A 17454-nucleotide genomic window follows, 5' to 3' on the forward strand; every position below is an offset into this window, starting at 1 on the left:
AACCCCAAATCAAACCCCTCTGTTCACTCCATATCACCTTTATTTTAACCTCACTGACAAGAGTGTCTAGAACTGGTAACATCAAGCCCAAGAGTATAAAATAGTTGATGAAAATATTACTATTGTTTAGATGCACATTGCTGCAACTCAATGGTTGTATTCTCCCAAGAACTTGAAGACAATTTCTCTTTACAAAGGCAATATGAAATTACCTTTCTCCCACAGATTTTAGTTATGGTTTGCAGACTAATAATCAGTGTCTTGAAAGTCCTGAAATTCTTGGCAACACAACATTTGAAACATCCGTATGCAATAGAGGTAAGTTCTAAGTTAGCACCTGTGCAATGGAAAAAAGGGGTAGATCAAAAATACAATCTATATTTGACTACCTGGGATGGATGGGCATTTGTTAAAGGCTAACAGAAGGTCCAGCAATCAGTATTTCAATGGAAGATGTAGTGAGAATTTAATGCAAACTAAAATCAAATGGTTGCTCATGTTTTCTTGTGGGCACATTTAATTAAAAAAAGCTTTTTTTCAGTTATCTAAAGCAACTAAACTAAAGTAAAACGGCTTTATGAGTTAGGTCAACATTCTGTAGCCCTCAAGTACAAAAATATAAATACAAACTGTTTAAACAGTATCTTTAATGAGATTCTGGCAGTAGTTTTTTTATCTAACAAGACACATCACATAACAGATCTGCCACTGAACTTGCTCAGAGTAAAATCAGCTTCAATATGAAGCTGTTTAGGTATCAAAACCTTGCTTTTTACATGCTAAATAACTTCAGCAAGTGTGCACTTAAACACAGCAATGAACTTAACTATAACTAAATACATACATGAAAATCTTCATGTGAAACGTAATTCATAGAACTGGTTACAGCAAATGATTACCTGCATTTTGTTAATTTAAAAATGGTACAAATCATGCAAAACAATTCTAAAGATAATGCAAAGAAAGCTACCAGTGTTTGCAAGAAGTTTTCAATTAAACCAAAATTACATTAAATGAAATGCGCATATTTACTAGCAAAGGTCTATCACTATTTTGAAAAAGCAGAGGTAAAATCTTCAGGTTTTGACTGTCAGTTATACTGCAAAATGTCATTGCTCTTGCTTAATGCAGAAGCACATGCTTGGAAGCTCAAAACTGCTCATTCAGAAAAGTCTGCTGACAATAGCTCTAGCTTCCCAGGAATGCAGAGATGCATGGATTAAAAGTAGCAAAGATTTGCAAGAATCAAAGGCAAAGGCACCCTATTCAGGTAGCCAAAATGGTAGCATTCCCTTTCTCATAAGCATGGAGACGGTAATGGGGCAGATGATACACATTTCTACAAAGGCAGCCTTTTAAATGTTATCATTAATTTTCCATTAGCAGACACCAGCTTGTAGTTTATGCATAATATTAACCTGCAGGATGAACTTGGGATTTAATTTGTCCTGATTTACAAATAAAGACTTTTACTAATGCTTTAAAAGACTATTTTTACTATGTAAAAGATTTAACTCTTATTTTCCAATATTTTACACCTCAGGTGGCCTACCATCTCATATTGTCTCAAACATCTAACACTGCTTACTGGAATCTTATCAAAGTTGTACCTCGTGTATTAAGCAGCAGGCAATAACAATGGTCTTTCCCAGCACAGCTGCATCTGGCTGGCTACTGAAAGATTAGGAACATTTCTAAAACACAGGAAAACTCATGCAGTTTGGTAAAGTTTGCTGTCATTTCACAGTTTAAGTTTCCTTTAGTCATTGCACTTCTGTTGATAGTCTCCGGTTGTTTTAAAATATTATTCTGAATCTGAATTCGAACCAGCAGTCTTCTTTTTCTTCTTTTTACCATGTTTCTTGTGCTTCTTTCTCTTTTTTGTTTTATCCTAAAAAGAAACAAAAACCAAAAAACACCAAAGTTATTGTATAATAAAATTGCCATCTATTGCATTCTGCTAATGCAAAATGAGAACCCAGAAAGAATATCTTTTGAAAGACATTTCAAAAGAAATTTCTATAGAGGCCTATTGAGAAATCACAAAAAGAAATACTTTATTCGGCAATTTGCACTATTATGAGCAGTCTTCAATTTAAATTTATCTCCACCATGGTACGGCTATTTTACACCTCTGATCACTGTCACTATGACATTTCCTAATCTTTTAAATTATTTTCAGAGCATTATAGATTACTGAGAAAGTAATAAGGAAGTGTTGACCAGTAGTGACAGATTTGGGAATAACTAGGATCTTTACAGATTTTAAAGTAAGCGCTTAAATTCACTGTGTAAAATTAAATAGCTCAACTGCACTTGGCTAAACTATCACGTGTACCTTGTTTAAAATAAAACAATTATGATCTCAGCTGTAAATATAAATACAATCAAATTAACCCTACAGGATTCAGTCCTAAAGGTAGTACTCTGATCAATGTAATACAGAAGCTCAGAGATACAATCTTGTCTTTTTGAAAGCAGAATTTCAACTGAAATTCTCAAATAGGTGTGGTATTGCATAAATGAAAGAATCAGTATCAGCTTTGTTTTATACATATTCCTTATATGTGCAAATCTTTTATGAAAAAGACCATAAGCAATCACTAGAAATGTTATGGCAAACGGTTCATGTGAGTCTGAAAAAACAAGCAAGTTCCATGGAGAAATGTGTACTGAGTATCACTGATAATCCCATGCCTCTATTCTAGGTGACTAATGTAGACCTTCTCTTTGCCCCAACTCATGTGGACAACTGAGATGCCTGATAAGGAACACTGCTGCTGACAGGGGAGACAGATACAAAGACATCTCAAGTGGGCATTTAGGATCCCAAACCCACTATACTCCTCACTGAGGAACCTCAGGTACATGTGGTAAATCTGGATTCCATATAAATCACTGCTGAACCTTCCTCTCACTTTCACCAACAGATACAAAGAAAAAAATATTGAGAAAAGAAGCAGGTTGCTGGCAGCTTTTTATCTGGTTGGGAGAAGAGTTATAATGGCACAGATGTTGCAGCAATTTTGTCCTAAGGCCCTTTCCATGGTGGCAGAGAAGGCTTAGCAAGGAATTACACACATTGCTAATGAAGGAACAGCCCTGATGTCTGTGTGGCAAACTGCTCCCCTACTTGATACCACACAGGTATTACTAGTTCTAGGACACTAACACATAATAAAGTATGTTCTACAGTGTTAAATTTGTATAAATCTCAAATCACATATAAGTGAAAAATTCTTCTTTAATTCAACAACTGAAAAAGTGACTTCAGCAAGTAAATAGAGAAACTTTTAATTTAGATGTAACAGTAGACTACTGCTATGAAACATTTGTATTTGTGAAAAACGTGAAACTGGAAATTAACCAAGTAGAGAGTATTTATATCCTAAAACTACAGTATGAGTAAGAGGGATACTTGCTGTTTTCTCTTTTTCCTCATTGCTTTTCTTCTTTTTCGCTTGCACCTAAAGAAAATTAAACCAAATGTAGTATCCATAAAAAGTTGATTCTCAAGAAAATTAATTCAAAATTACTTGTAGGTGATAGAAGCTAGACTAAACAATCTTTAGAAGTTTATTTTAAATGGAAAAATACAAACAACTTCGAGTGCACTGCACTCTTCAATTCACTTGTACAGTGCAGAACAGTTTCATCAATGTATTAAATCTAAGCCAATGTCTGATTGATTCGCCCATGAATCACTAAGCTACAACCACTGTAACACCTGAAACTGAAGATTCACACTGACCTCCTCTGTCTGATCCGATTCAGATACAGATTCTGATGATAAAGGTCCATCTGCTTTCTTCCTTTTCCTGTGGTGATTTTTACCTTCCTACACAAAGTAATATATTTGTGAGTAAAGTCAGATCTTTCACATTTTATAAAACTTCGCTTAAAATTTAAGACTGAAATATCACTTCTAAGTTGTGAAATATTTAAAAATATTACTGACATTAAACTAATTCCATCAAATTACCCTACCAAACTGTTAAAATCAACTTTTAGTGAAAATAATAATTTCCTGTATATTCCTTTTTCTTGTTACCAAGATACAGAAACTGTCTAAAAGTGAGAGGAATAATAACAGTCTCTTCTTTTAAATAATAACACATGGAGGAGTAAGCATTGGAAAACATAAAACATTTCACCACTTTTAAGTAGCTAGTAACTGAAGATGTCTCAATATACACATACACACACTTTAGTTTCAGACTCTTGCTTTGTTCATGAAAGAAAAATCTCCCTCTGTATTCATGTTGGAATCAGAACAAGCTGTCCCTGCCAGCTGTACTTTCAACACATCATATTTCACTCCAGTGCATTTAAAAGACAGGTTTTTTAAAATCCTGATTCTGTGTAAGATTCTCTCATTCTGATGAGATACTTTTCTGCTCCCTGCACTTCCTTTGCTGTAGACAAGGCAATGTGTTCTTAAGACTGAAGGTACTTTCTCTCACTCAGTTTCTAAGACAAGAAACTTCTGAAAAGATCTCACCACCAAGTACAGGATACAGCCCATCTGACATATGGGGGATCTGCAGGTAGGGGAAGAAAGACCTCTAGTCCCCAAGTACCCCTTGCTTTCAGAGGATGTGTGAAAGTAGGACTACAACAAGGGACCATGGTAGATACTTGGTCTTCAAAGAGAAGACATTCAAAAGGATGAGATGGGAAATGGACACTGTAAAATAGAAGCAGGAGCAAGGGGGGAAAAATCAGTACATTTGCTTTAGGCAATGGAGGGTTTGTACATCAACATCAATACTATTGACCAGAGCAGGAGAGGCCAACATGATAAGAAAGAAAGGTAACTGGAGAGAAAGACTAGGGTGGACTCTGAAAGCATTTTAAGTTTACACATCCACAGTGTATGAATAATTAAAATTTAAGGTAATTAGATTGTTTCTATTAAAGATAATGGATGAGTGTACAAAATGGTGTGGTGGTGGGCAGGAGAGAGGATTTTTGTGTTTAGAGAAATGACAGAATAAGGTGATTTTTCTTAAGCTAATATATTTTTCTCCCCAATTCTTCAAAGCTGTCAGAAGTATCTATAATTATGACTACATTTAGATAAAGAGATCCTCTGCTTATGTTTTTTAATTTACAGTAGCAAGTCAATAACCCACCAGGTGTGCCACTGAAAATATCCTCACACACATTTTTGGCTCAATGTAACAGCTAAAGGTAAGCCCCAAACACTAAGGATGCAGCTGATCTGCTGTAGCAGATTAGATACAGTTTTAATTTACCTTTGTAACAAGAACAGATCCAGTGGTTTTCACTACAATAATTACTAAACCAGGAGCTGAATCCAACTAAGCCTCTACTTCAAATTGGGTGCACTGAATACCTTTTGACTGTGTGGGCTGGGACAGAAAATTTCCACAGATGTAAAATGAGGCATTCAATATTAAAAAAAGAAATATCCATTATGTATGCAACATGCAGTTCTGATTGAAGGATTCAAAGAATAAAAATACCTTCTCTTTTTCACAGTCTTCCTTTGACCTCTTCTTTTTTGTGCTATCCTAAATAGAAAGGAAAACAAATCACAACAAAATCATTTCATGGAAAAGGAAGAAATCTCCAAGCAGTCTGACCAATAGTCTTTTTATGTCTGTTGAAGGTAATTCTTCCAGATTTTCCTTTCTACCTTGCAGTTGACTGAAGAATAATATAAAAAGCTGTAATTTTGATGCAGCTGCTAATCTCCCGATCCAGCAGCATGAGAAGGTCTGTATGGAATGAGGTAACAGCATCTTTGCAGGACACTTAAGAGAAATCTCTGGGAAGGATACCAGCTATCACTGCTGTAACCATATATAACATGTAACAGTTGGGAATCTTTTTTCATTATTCATGTGTGTCTCTGCTGATCAGACCAGGTTAAGCAGAAGTTTTCCCAGAGTTTTTTGCAGTAAGGGTATCTCTGGGTCCCTTTATGTAGCAGAAGTTTTTAACCTTCCATTAGCACAAATTCATTCAGGTGTATGCAAATAGTCATTCATTACAATTTATATCTCGCCAAATTAGGTATTGCAGTGAAAGCCTGTGATAAAGTCGACACAGAGAATCTTAAAAATTCACTGTATTATTAATACTTAAGCAAGAAGTACAGTAACTATACACTGTAAGACAGAAAAATGCTAACATAACAGAACAAGCTGCCTTGTGTATCTTCACTTTTTTGTTCATTCAGTAAGCCCACGTATTGACATTGCTATACTTCAGAAAAGGAAAAAGACAACTTCAATTTAATATGCATTTGGGAAAGGCTCAGCTGTCCAACAGGAAACTACTCAGATATTTAGAAAGGCAATGTTCTGGCCACTGCTATCCAGCAATACCTGCATTTTCAGATATGGTGTTCAATTAAATTGCATATTCCGAAGATATTTTAAGTATTAATGAAGTATAGAAACTAATTATTTGAGGAACAAAAAAGCTGCATATGTCTGGATTCAGAAAAATGACTACAAATTGCTGGAATAAAGCACATTCATTTTTTAAAGATCCAATTACTTCCACTAGGCATGCGGCCAGTGGAGGCAGATTCCACACTGCATGTGGAAGACACAAGCACAGCTCAGGCCCTGTGAGAATACATGGCTTTAAATGTGGAAGATGAAAACCATATTAATATGTTAAAGTCAGAAATCTTTATGGTTTTGTAACACCAACGAAGAAAACTTTCCAAGAGCAACACATCTGCATATTTACCTTGCTGTCTGACTCAGATTCTGAAGTTGTGCTTGCTGAAGATTTCCGTGAGGAGCGATACTTCTTCTTCCTTCTTTTCTTCCCTTGCTTTTTATCCTATCCATAAATATTGTAAAAAAAAAGAAGGAAAAACACAAACTTGAATTTATTCTCACTAGAATTAAAGATTTACATTAAATGTAAAGAAAAGGAAACATCAAATTCCTACATGTTACAATGTTCTCCTGAAGAATAAAGTACACTACAATTGATTCTTTTAGTGGAGGACCTTCATTACTCTTCTGCATTGAAAAAACATAAACTGGTGAAAAATCCAGGTTCTCTAGATTCTGTTTATTATTTAGATGTATGCTGTAGAACCTGATTATCTGTAACAAAGATTTTTGCTAGAAAGTAAAAATGGTATTTTTGCATTTTTATGATTAGATAGGGATTCTATTAGAAAAGCAATTCAGTGTTAAAATGGATCCAGTTTACAAGCCAGGATGCCAAAATCTGTAGTGTTCATACAGAAACTATTAACTAGATACATATGTCTAAAATTCATGACTTTATTATATACAGCAAATTAATAAAAACTAAATAGTTTTATCCAAACCAGCCCTTCAAAATATTCTAAAACATATTATCAAAATCTGTGTTAAATAAAGCTCATGAACAAAACATGATAAGATTCCAGTAGGTTAGCTCTTACCTCATCTTCTGAATCAGATGAACTGCTGGAAGAATCAGAGCTTGATGAAGAAGAGGAAGATGAAGACAACTTGACCAAATACAACAAAAAGTGAAGCTTGTGAGATGCAGCATTTTGTCTGGCAAATACTCAAAAACCTATTCAAACACTCCCTTTAAAATGTCTTCATTTTCAAAGCATAACCAATACAATTTTACTTCTGAGAAGCTGGTCTTACAGATTTTTCTTAAATAAACTTCTAAACCACTTCTAATGGTTTTCTTTTAATAATATTTAATGCTCTTTTCCTCCCTTTAATTTTCCTTGTACCAAATATATGCAAACCCTTTCTAAATAAAAGTTAATTTAGCATCTAAAATCAAAATTACAGCTATACTTTCTCTTTCCAGGAGAACTTAAATGACAAACAGGTACAATCCCAAAGCAAAAAAGCTCAGAAAACTGAAAATTTTGCTCACCCTATTAGATTTCTTCTTTTCCTTTTTCTTTTTCTTAAAAATAGAACAAAACAAATGTTACTTTAGCATCATTTTCTTTTGGCATGCATTTAGGTTTATTAACTTTGATGCTACCTTTTAGAATGTATTCACGAAATTCTGTGTTGGCAGCATTGATGATAAATCCAGTTCCAAACACAGAATGTATACAACTGAAAACAACTTACCTCTTTTTTTTTGGAGGAGCTCTCATTTCCACCCAGTAATTTCTCCCTGTGTTTTTCCAGTTCTTTCCTCCAATTCTGAAAACAAAACCAAACAGAAACAGTAACGGGAGGGTCATTCCTGAGCAGTATTTTTTAAGCTCTCCTCTACCTGACATTATAATTTTAACAAAATCTGGTTTTTAATAAAAAGAAAATAAACAATATATAACTTTAACTAAAGCTGTGTAATACAACTGATTTTACAGAAGATTATTATTTAGCAAAATACAGTGTTAATGTTAACATACTTAATGTTCAAGTTATTTGGCTTTAAGAGATTGCCATTTATCTTGAAGGTCATCAATTATGGCATTTTTGCTTTTGTATCACAGTCTTCTTGTTAGAGCACTTTAGAGAACCAGGGTACCCTACCAGAAAAGCTATGATTTTGTCTTAGTTCTAAAAATCACCTGAAACAAAACTTCAAGACAACTTCTCCTGGCCCTTCTTCAACGTACGGGTGTCTCTAGTGTGTATTCTGGGCCTTGTTGGTGTCAGCAACATTACTACACACATCTTCATAGAAACACTCTTATTTTGTTAGGCAAGCACACCACATGAATGAATAAAAATCTCCTCTTATTCCTCCTTTTCAGTTCTCCACTTGGTCTCTAGATTTACCTAAGATGTCCTCTTAAAGAGCTCTGAAATATCCAACCTGCCCCCATGAAACTCAAAGGCTGCTAGGTTCAGTGTCACTGTCAGACACAAAATGTGCTCCCTTCTCTATTATTCTGATCCTCACAGTGCAGCTCTATTGGTACTGTACTGGCAAAACAATGATGATCCACATGTTGTGCTGAAGGGACAGAAATATCAGGAGTCAAATAACCTGTGCAATGCAGGATGATACACAGATCCCCACATCAGCACACTGTGAATTAGCTGAACGGAGCTGCTGAGGGACATGGCAGATGAGCCAGGAAGCAGTGCTGTGTGTGATGTGCTTCCATGGACCAAGGTGGCATCTGTGGGTTGTGCACTTTGATATACGAGGTACCCTGAGCTCTCTGAGGGGTCTCACACAACAGCCTGTGCGTCATTATTTTAAAGACTGTGCTAGTGTTACATTTTAAACAGAAATGTCCAACAACTGTCAGTAAAATACAACACCTCATTCAGAGACTTGTTATCTTTTCAGGCATTCAGAGATTTGTTCTTAGGAGCTTCAGGAATAACTCATGGCCATTTCACAATTCCTGCATCCCTTCCTACCCTGCTACCATACTCAAAGTTTGGTAGCTTCTGTGCATGCCAATTTCACTTATTTCACATTAAGCAAAGGTAAAGTCAGGTAAGGAATATTATAGAATACTAAACCAAACTCACCAAGCTAAAACTCAGAGTGCAAAACAACTGATCCTCTCAGAACAGCACCCCATGGCCCTCCACATCCTAGTACAACTTCTTAGGCAAAAAGGTACAGCAAGAGTACTATGGGTACTAAGCCCTTCCAGTAACAGAGGAGGAACATAATCTACTTCAACCAGAAACTTACACACAATGATAAAGATTACTGAAGCTTATCTCAAGATACCAGGACCCAAGAAGGAACAGAAACAAAATAAATTTATTGTATACTAATTTCTCCCTTGTATACAACAGGAGTTACATGTGAAACTTTCTAATACTGTGCTGATCTTCAGTAGGTAAAGAACACAAACATCAGAACAACTGCATTTATATCAGGAAACCAGCACATGCTGTAATCAGCTTAGGATGAGAGAAAAACAAGTGCTTCATAGTCCTATCTAACTGAAAGCCATTCTTTGTGCTTTCTCCCATAATAATATTACATGTACATTCCTTGCCAGACATCTCTTTCCAGTAATGCACTTTTTTTTCACTGTACTTGGCTTCCGTGACCTTAAACAAGTGAATATTAGAACAACAGACTTTGATTTATCATACCTGAAAATGCACTGTTTAATTCATTGATATAAGCACGTGCATTTGTATAAACATATTTACATTTGTGACAAGGTCAGATTTGATTCATCAGCAATCTAAAAAATGTTTTATATAGTTTTTTCTCTGAACTAAAAGTAGCTCTTCACTGGTTAAATTGTAAACTCAACTTCCAACATAAATGAAACAAAATAGTTACTCATTAAAAGTTTAAGTGAAGTGAAATATTATGGCTAATTGATATTGTAAATGATAACAGAAGTAGCATGTTAGATAAAACGAATCATGTATTAACAGCTAATAATACTACCAACCTCATTCATCTTTTCTTCAAACTCAGCCAAAGCCCTGGATCCTTTCTTTTTCTTTTCTAGTTGCTCTTTCACTTCTTCCCTGTATGAAAAGGATGACAGATCACAATTTTACAATTAATAATACCTTCTTCAATGTCTAACTTTTCTGTAGTTTTTTTGAAGTTTAGCCTTGGTTGAACTTCCAAGAGAAGAATGAAAGCATCTTAGATGTTACACATATGGTAACCTAACCCTAATAACTTAAGTACGGTTGTTAAATCCCTCCAAAAGATCTAAAGCTAACTTTGCAATTAGGTAAATTGTTCTCTAATGTCTCATGAGGGCAGGCAAAGGGATTGAACATAAAGTAAGTTGTTGATACTATCTCAACGTGATGGTTTTGTTGGGTAGGGTAAACGGGATTCTAAGAATAGACTAGCAAAATGGTTTTTTCAGAGATTAATTTGTTTACAAATTAAATATATCTACAAGGTTTAGGTATTAAAATTTGAGCAAGAGGTAAAATGACATTTGCCTTTTCTGAGGAACTGTTGCCAAAAAAATACAGACTAATGAGAAATATACATTTGAAAATGAGGTAGGCACCAGTGACATTTTAGTAAGAGGGAACAAATCTTTTACTGAAGAGGTCAAAAAGGCAGACAGGCAGTGCCACTTACCACGTTGGTCTTGGCCTGTTCAAGTAGTCTTGTATTGTTGGTCCTGAATTTGGGGCAGGACCTCGTGCCCTGGCCATAGCTATGGGATTCATATAAGCCTTGAATATGAAGCAACAAAAAGAAATACCAAATTCATCAGTTACACTATGATAACAAAATATCTTTTTTGTTCTTCACATAAACTTTTTATCACTCCCTGAAAAATAATTCTGACTTGTTTCTAAGAATATAAAAGATTTAGCTACACTAAGTTTATTCAGTCTGGCAGAAAGACTAAGGTAAGTGCTTTCATATTTTATAGTCATACTGTGGCAGAAAGAACTGATCCACAAAAAGACCACGTTCCTTCCAACAATTACCTTTCTTGAGCAATGATTTTGTAAACAAGAATAGTATCATGTTTTCTGAAATATTCTTCCTTGGGATGTAGAAAATGTAATTAAATTTCAGCTCTCCCCCTCTGGGTCCACTGATCCTATGCCTTTAAAGTTCTGCTCAAAATTGCTGACAGGAGTCACTAAATTCTGCATGAAATTTCTTGCACCAAAACAAGCAAGCAGTGGTACTTTGCTACAATTATACATGTATCAAAATTCTGTGACTCAGGGCTATTTAAAGGAGGAAAAAACTCACAAAACCCAAACATACATAATCCCAATGTTATGAGGTATTCCATCTTTGAAACCTATGCATCCTCTTTTTGTTACAAAAGACTAAATTAAAATTTATAATTCATAATCCACCTCACCAGTTAATGGAAAAACTCTTCTATATTTTTTTTATGCCAGCAATATTTTTTCCATGTAAAAATGAGGTACATATACCCCCTTATCTCATTTATTTTATCACTATCTGATCCCAACACTTTATTTCTGCAGAACATAACACACACTGTTCTTACTATTCAGTTTGGAGATGAGGAAAAAGATCAAACATCCAAAAAAAAGAGACTTGCTTTGGTTGCCTAATCTGAGACAATTTTTAAAGAGTACATTTTGTAGATCCAAAGCAAAGATCTGGCCATCTGTGTAGCTCCCACATGTCCAACGCTGCTTTTTACCAGGCATTCAGAAACCACCATGCACCGTAAGTGAGCATTTGTTAAAGCTGTCAGAAGCAGCAGCTGCTGCCTCCTCTCCTGTTGCTACCACTGCAGAAGCAGTGACCACAGCAATGCTGGGTTTCTGGACTGCAAGCAGGCTGGTGGCCTCCAGCTCTTGGGGATACATTTTTGGTCCTGGAAGAGGCACTCCAGGCTCTGCCTGGGATGAGGCATGTGGCTGGAAGGAAGCACTGCCCACACAAGTTTAGCTCAGATTCACCAGCTGGACCACTCTGAAGCAATCCAAGCACTCTTCCAAGAAGAGCATTTTGAGACTCAAGTTGACTTTCCAACTCTAAGGGGACATTTACTGCCACTTCTTGGGGCTTTGCTTTGTTGCTTTAATTCACACAAAAAGGCTAACTAACATGGCAAATAAACAAGGAGGTGTGCCAATTGAAACAAGTAGCAGATGGAAGTATGCACTCAAGTACATATTTCATATGTGTTACAACACTTTGGCATTTATATGACAAATCTAAAAATGAATAATTGATTTCAGCTTTGAGTGGAAAAGGAGCTCCTTTAGGAATGCATGACAGCACTATCTGAACACTGTTTTCACTAAAGAAAGTGACAGTTTCAATGCATTAAATCCACTAGAAAGTTGGTTTACTCCAGTGAGCACACTGACTTTTGGTTACCATTCAAAAATTTGTATCTGAAAGCTCTTCTTATGCAATTATTTAAAAAAAAAAAAAAAAAAAAAAAAAAAAAAAAAAAAAAAGAGGTCTCTTGCTGATCTTAAATGAAAATAAGCTACTTTCCTACATGAGCTAACAAGTCATGAACACCTCACCACTTCCCAACAAAACTCTTTACCTGTTGAAGAGGCTACAGCTATCAAATGCTTATTTTCCACTTGCTCAAACTGCCCCTGAATAACTGGCTAGGAAGCATCCTCCTTTCATTGGCTTTCTTTAACTTTACCACAGCAAGTACTTAATGACTGTGTACTGCTCTATATTCCAGGATTAGGAAATTTATGTCTTAAGACATGTTCTTATAATTTCAACCAGGTTTGTTTATGAAGAATTACTTCACCAATAAACATTTCTAAAAAGTATTTACACTACTTTGCCAAACTTCATGTCACCAGCCAAAAGGAGCATGGAAATGCACCCTCAATAAAGAAAGTGATTGTTTGCAAATTCATTTTCTTCTTTTGGCAGTTGCTCAGGCAGGTATTAATCAAGGTATTTGCTGCATAGGTTCCTTGCTCATGAGAAGTGTAAGGCACCTTCTGTCAGGCAGGGTTCTCTGGGCAAGCAATAACTATTGCTGCCTTGCAAGTACCCTGTAGATGTGCCAAAAGCATGTTTATTTTCCATCTCCAGAAAGTCAAAAACGATGGTGTATTTAAGTAGGGACATGGCAGAGAATAACAGCAGAAACCTCTATGATCATACATGAGGAGCAAAGGGTCCTGTATTATAACCTGTCTGTGGTATGTATTATGCCATGAGGGCATAATAAACGTTATACAGGAACATAAAGATTTACTAGCATTGGCAGGTACATCCCAGCTGTCCCATTGAAAGAAAATTAAGAGTAAATAAATACACACCTGAAAACCTTATAGGACATTTCAACCACAGATCCAGTCTTGAAGCCTAATACACTGTCAGCTCTTAGTAGACTCAGTTTGGTTTGTTTTTGATAGGTCAACAAAGCAATAAAAGGGATTTTGCCATCTATCTATATGGTATCTGAGTCCTTCAAATCTATTACTACACTATTCCACCACGGTTTGCAAAGATGTGAATGGATGTGAGTACGAACTCATAGCATATACAAGAAAGAAACAGAGAAAGGGAAAAAAACTAAAGTATTATGATTTGTGTTTAGTCTAAAAATTCAGCAGCATACAATGTTTAAGTGGTTACGAATAGAAGGTGAAAGGCTAACTGGTACAAAAACATTTAAAGAAAAATAGGAGGAAGGATGAATGTGTTTCAGTTATGTATGAGCTCAGGCTCTGCAGTCAGGTGTGTGGAAGCATTTTTTGCCTGCTGAGCGCTGGCTCTCGAGGCAGCAGAGTGCTGCGTAAAGCTCAAATTCAGATCTCTCAGGTACAGCTGAACGCCAAGTTTAAGGAAACGCGGCTTAGCTAGGATCAGAGCTACTTCAGAGACTGCTGCAACTCCCATTGGGAACATTTTATTTTTGTACGGACCAGGCCAGCATCTTAATCACCTTCCCTCGACAGATCACAAAACAGGCGTCAGTCACGATGCAGCAGGATTTGACAAGACAATCAGAGGTTCTGCCAGGGAGCCTCGAACACGTGCCGAGGGAGGGACAACCCACCCACACGGGGCTCCGGCAGATCCCGGGGCGCCCCGGGCCGGGCGGGGCGAGGCCCGCCTTTGTCGCCCCAAGCGCGGCCGGACCCCAGTCCCGGCGCCGCATACCCAGCCGGCCCTCGGCAGCCTCCGGCCCGCCGCGGGCTGCCCCGCCGGCACCGGGCCGCTCTTGGCCCCCACGGCGGCCCCTTCTGCCCGTCCCGGCTGTCGGAGCGCGGCGGCGGCCGGACGGGCCCGGCCGGGCCGAAGCAGCGCCGGCTCTCCACGGCCTCCACGCCGGGGCCCGCCCGGAGGTACCGCGGCTGCGACGGAGCCCAGCCGGACTGCCGCGTTACTCACCACACGGTTATCCCGCTTCCCCATGGCGCCGCCGTGACCCCGCGCCGCCGCCCGCCGCCGCCTTGGCCCAGCCCAGGGCCCTTCCCCGCGCCCGGGAAGCCGCGGCCCCTCTCGGCCCCGGAGCTGCGGGAGCGGCGATGGCGGCGGCCACACAGCGCCGCCTGCCGGGGCCGCGCGCCTCGCTCCGCTCCGCTGCCAGCGCCCGCCCCGCTCCGCCCAGAGCTGCCCCGGCAGCGCGGGGACCGGGCGGGAGGAAGGGGAGGGCAGGGGAGTTTTATTGCAGGGCTTCGGGCTGAGCGGCGGGGAGACACAGAATCACAATATGGGACAGACACACAATATGGGAAGGGCCACAGTGGGTCGTCTGGCCCAACCTCCCTCATTAAGCAGGGTCGTCTTAGAGCACGACAGAGGATTGTGTCCAGGTTCTTGAATATCTTCAGTGAGGGAGACTCCATACCCTCTCTGGACAATCTGTTCCAGCGCTCGGTCACCTGCACACTAAAGAAGTTCTTGTTCATATTCAGGAGAAACTTCCTGTGCATCAGGAAGTTGCCTCTTGTCCTATTGCTTGGAACCACTGAGAAGAGCCTGGATTCACCCTCTTGGCACCCCCGTTTCAGATATTTAAACACATTAATGAGGTCCCCTCTCAGTATCTTCTTGAGGCTGAATAGGTCCAGCTGCCTTAGCCTTTTCTCCTAAGAGAGATGCTCTTTGTAGCCCTTCGCTGGACCCGCTCCAGGAGCTCCATGTCTCCCTTCTGCTGAGGAGCCGCCGGCGGGGCGAGCGCCGGGACAGCCTTGGAAGGGGGAGCAGGGGGTGGCCCTGAGGGGGAGCCCTGAAATGTAAATGTTCACTTGCATCCTGGGGCTCTCGTCTGGAATCTGCCTCCCAGGAGAGGGCAGGATTTCGTAGTGAGAGATTTGTCTCCTCTTGATCCATCTGGTGGTCAGTTACAGAGGGAACCGCGGTGTTCGCTTTTCCTTTTGCCTTCGGTAGATGCACAGAGTAAGGTATTATGAAATAGCAGCCTGTTCTGACATAGAATTGGACCCTATTTCGGCGGGAGGGGGAGATAAGAAAAAGAGAGGGAAAAAAAAGGTGTGTACTCATCCCTCGTTAGCCATCTACACTGCAAAATAAAGCATTGTAATATCGGCAGGGTTAATATTACATTAGGTTAATGGAAGTGCTAAGACAAGCCCGGGAATTACTGGGATCTATTAACTCAGAATTTCAAATATCCTTTTCTCAAAGCATTACCATTAAAAATTACTGCATATTAGTCACAGCTTTGTAAAAATGGAGAAAGGTAATCACATGTTAATACGTTAATCATAGCAAGCACAAATGAGTTTTGTTACTGAAATAGCTTTGCTGTCTTCATACTTGGGAAGAGCTGGAAAAATTGGTGAGCCCACAGGAATTTGTGATACCAAATTGCTTAGTAAAACCAAGAGCAGCCTGTAAGAACTAGAAGAAAACTAAGAAAGTGACTATATTTGCAAGTAAAATTTGTTCAGTTGCAAATTAAATTTAGTGCTTAAAATTGCAAGATAGTGCAAAAGGGAAATTTTATTCCTCAGAAAACAGCTGGTATGTTCTAAAACAAGGATGGCTACTTTGGAAATACACCAGGCAGAAGTTCTCCCTGAGCTGCCTTGCAATGCTGGAGAAATACGTTGAAAACTAAAGAAATAAATTGCATTAAAATACATACAAAATGAGATTAGGAGTATTGTTGAGTTTATTATAATATCCTTTTTGTGATGCATGGAGAAGTCCTTGCCCCAAATACATGTTCAGATTTTGACCATTCTGGAGTTACTCCCGTTTCAGGTGGCTGCCCCATGGCACTGCACACATGTAGGCTGTCCCCAGTGCTGTGGCAGCCCTGGGACGCTCAAGGGTGGCCCAAGTTTGGAGCAGACCTGTCTGTGTGTCCCCGTGCTGGCACAGCTCCGGGTCTCCGGGGACTTTGGCTCAGCTGAAGCAGCGGAGGTAATGCCTGGGCTGTGTCAAATCTGCCACGACAGAATGACTCTTCAGAAATGTTTTGACCAAAGTTGAGCTAAAAGTGTTTATTCATGCCACGCTTTGTGCTGTGAGGCTTTGAGCCTGGTGCCTGGAAACAGAAAGACTTGCCATGGCAGGAAAGCAGGGCTGCAGGGTCCCTCCCTATGCAGGCACTGGGGAGGAGGTGGTCCTCTGCTAGGCATTCCACAGTATTTTAATTAGACCCCAATTAGATTTCCTCCCTGAGCTGGGAAGGCTTAAAAGTCTAGCCAGAGAAGCCAGATTTCTAAAATGGATGAAAATACTTAGGGAAAGGACTTCTGTGTGCTAGGAGACTAAAAGATGACCTTGTTTATCAAAGGGATGGGAGGGAGGTGGAGGAGCAACACAACCGATGAGTTCAAAATGAGAACTCATACAGATAATGTAAAAATCTTACTTTCCTTTTTCAGCAAATGCCAGGGAAATGATACACAAAGACAATGCATTTTAAATTATTTTAAAATTAACATTTATTTCTTTGGTGCTATCAGATGTGACACCTAGCGACATTAGATAGTTTTGAGGCAGAGTAAAATATGTGGGTAATGGGAAAAGTAACATTTGTGCTTTTCCCCACCTTAGTATACTTTCCTTCCTTAGTATTTTGCTTACAGGATTTTTTTTTTTTTTTACTATAAT

The 17454-nt window shown here is 38.7% G+C and overlaps 1 protein-coding gene across 4 annotated transcripts; it reads right to left on the reverse strand.

Moving 5' to 3' along the window:
• Positions 1-212: 212 nt before the first annotated feature.
• FAM133B (family with sequence similarity 133 member B) lies at positions 213-14899 on the reverse strand. 4 transcript variants are annotated; one of them, XR_005955005.1, is made up of 12 exons: positions 14755-14899; positions 11008-11105; positions 10349-10427; positions 8088-8162; positions 7882-7916; positions 7424-7492; positions 6730-6825; positions 5490-5537; positions 3752-3838; positions 3423-3467; positions 1611-1891; positions 213-337 (listed from the first exon to the last, which is right to left on the reverse strand). XR_005955005.1 is itself a non-coding variant. In XM_041466219.1 (11 exons), the coding sequence occupies exons 1-11, from the start codon at positions 14776-14778 to the stop codon at positions 1805-1807; spliced, it is 741 nt and encodes a 246-aa protein (XP_041322153.1). In that variant the 5' UTR covers positions 14779-14899; the 3' UTR covers positions 1725-1804. The 4 variants fall into 4 exon arrangements, 3 of the variants coding, with proteins under 3 accessions (XP_041322153.1, XP_041322155.1, XP_041322154.1); XM_041466219.1 differs by lacking the exon at positions 213-337 and having other exon boundaries at positions 1725-1891; positions 7882-7914; XM_041466221.1 differs by lacking the exon at positions 213-337 and having other exon boundaries at positions 1725-1891; positions 3419-3467; positions 7882-7914.
• Positions 14900-17454: the final 2555 nt, after the last annotated feature.

This window comes from Pyrgilauda ruficollis, unplaced genomic scaffold (assembly GCF_017590135.1).
Source record: "Pyrgilauda ruficollis isolate IOZ18807 unplaced genomic scaffold, ASM1759013v1 scaffold2, whole genome shotgun sequence".
Classification (NCBI taxonomy): Eukaryota; Metazoa; Chordata; class Aves; order Passeriformes; family Passeridae; genus Pyrgilauda; species Pyrgilauda ruficollis.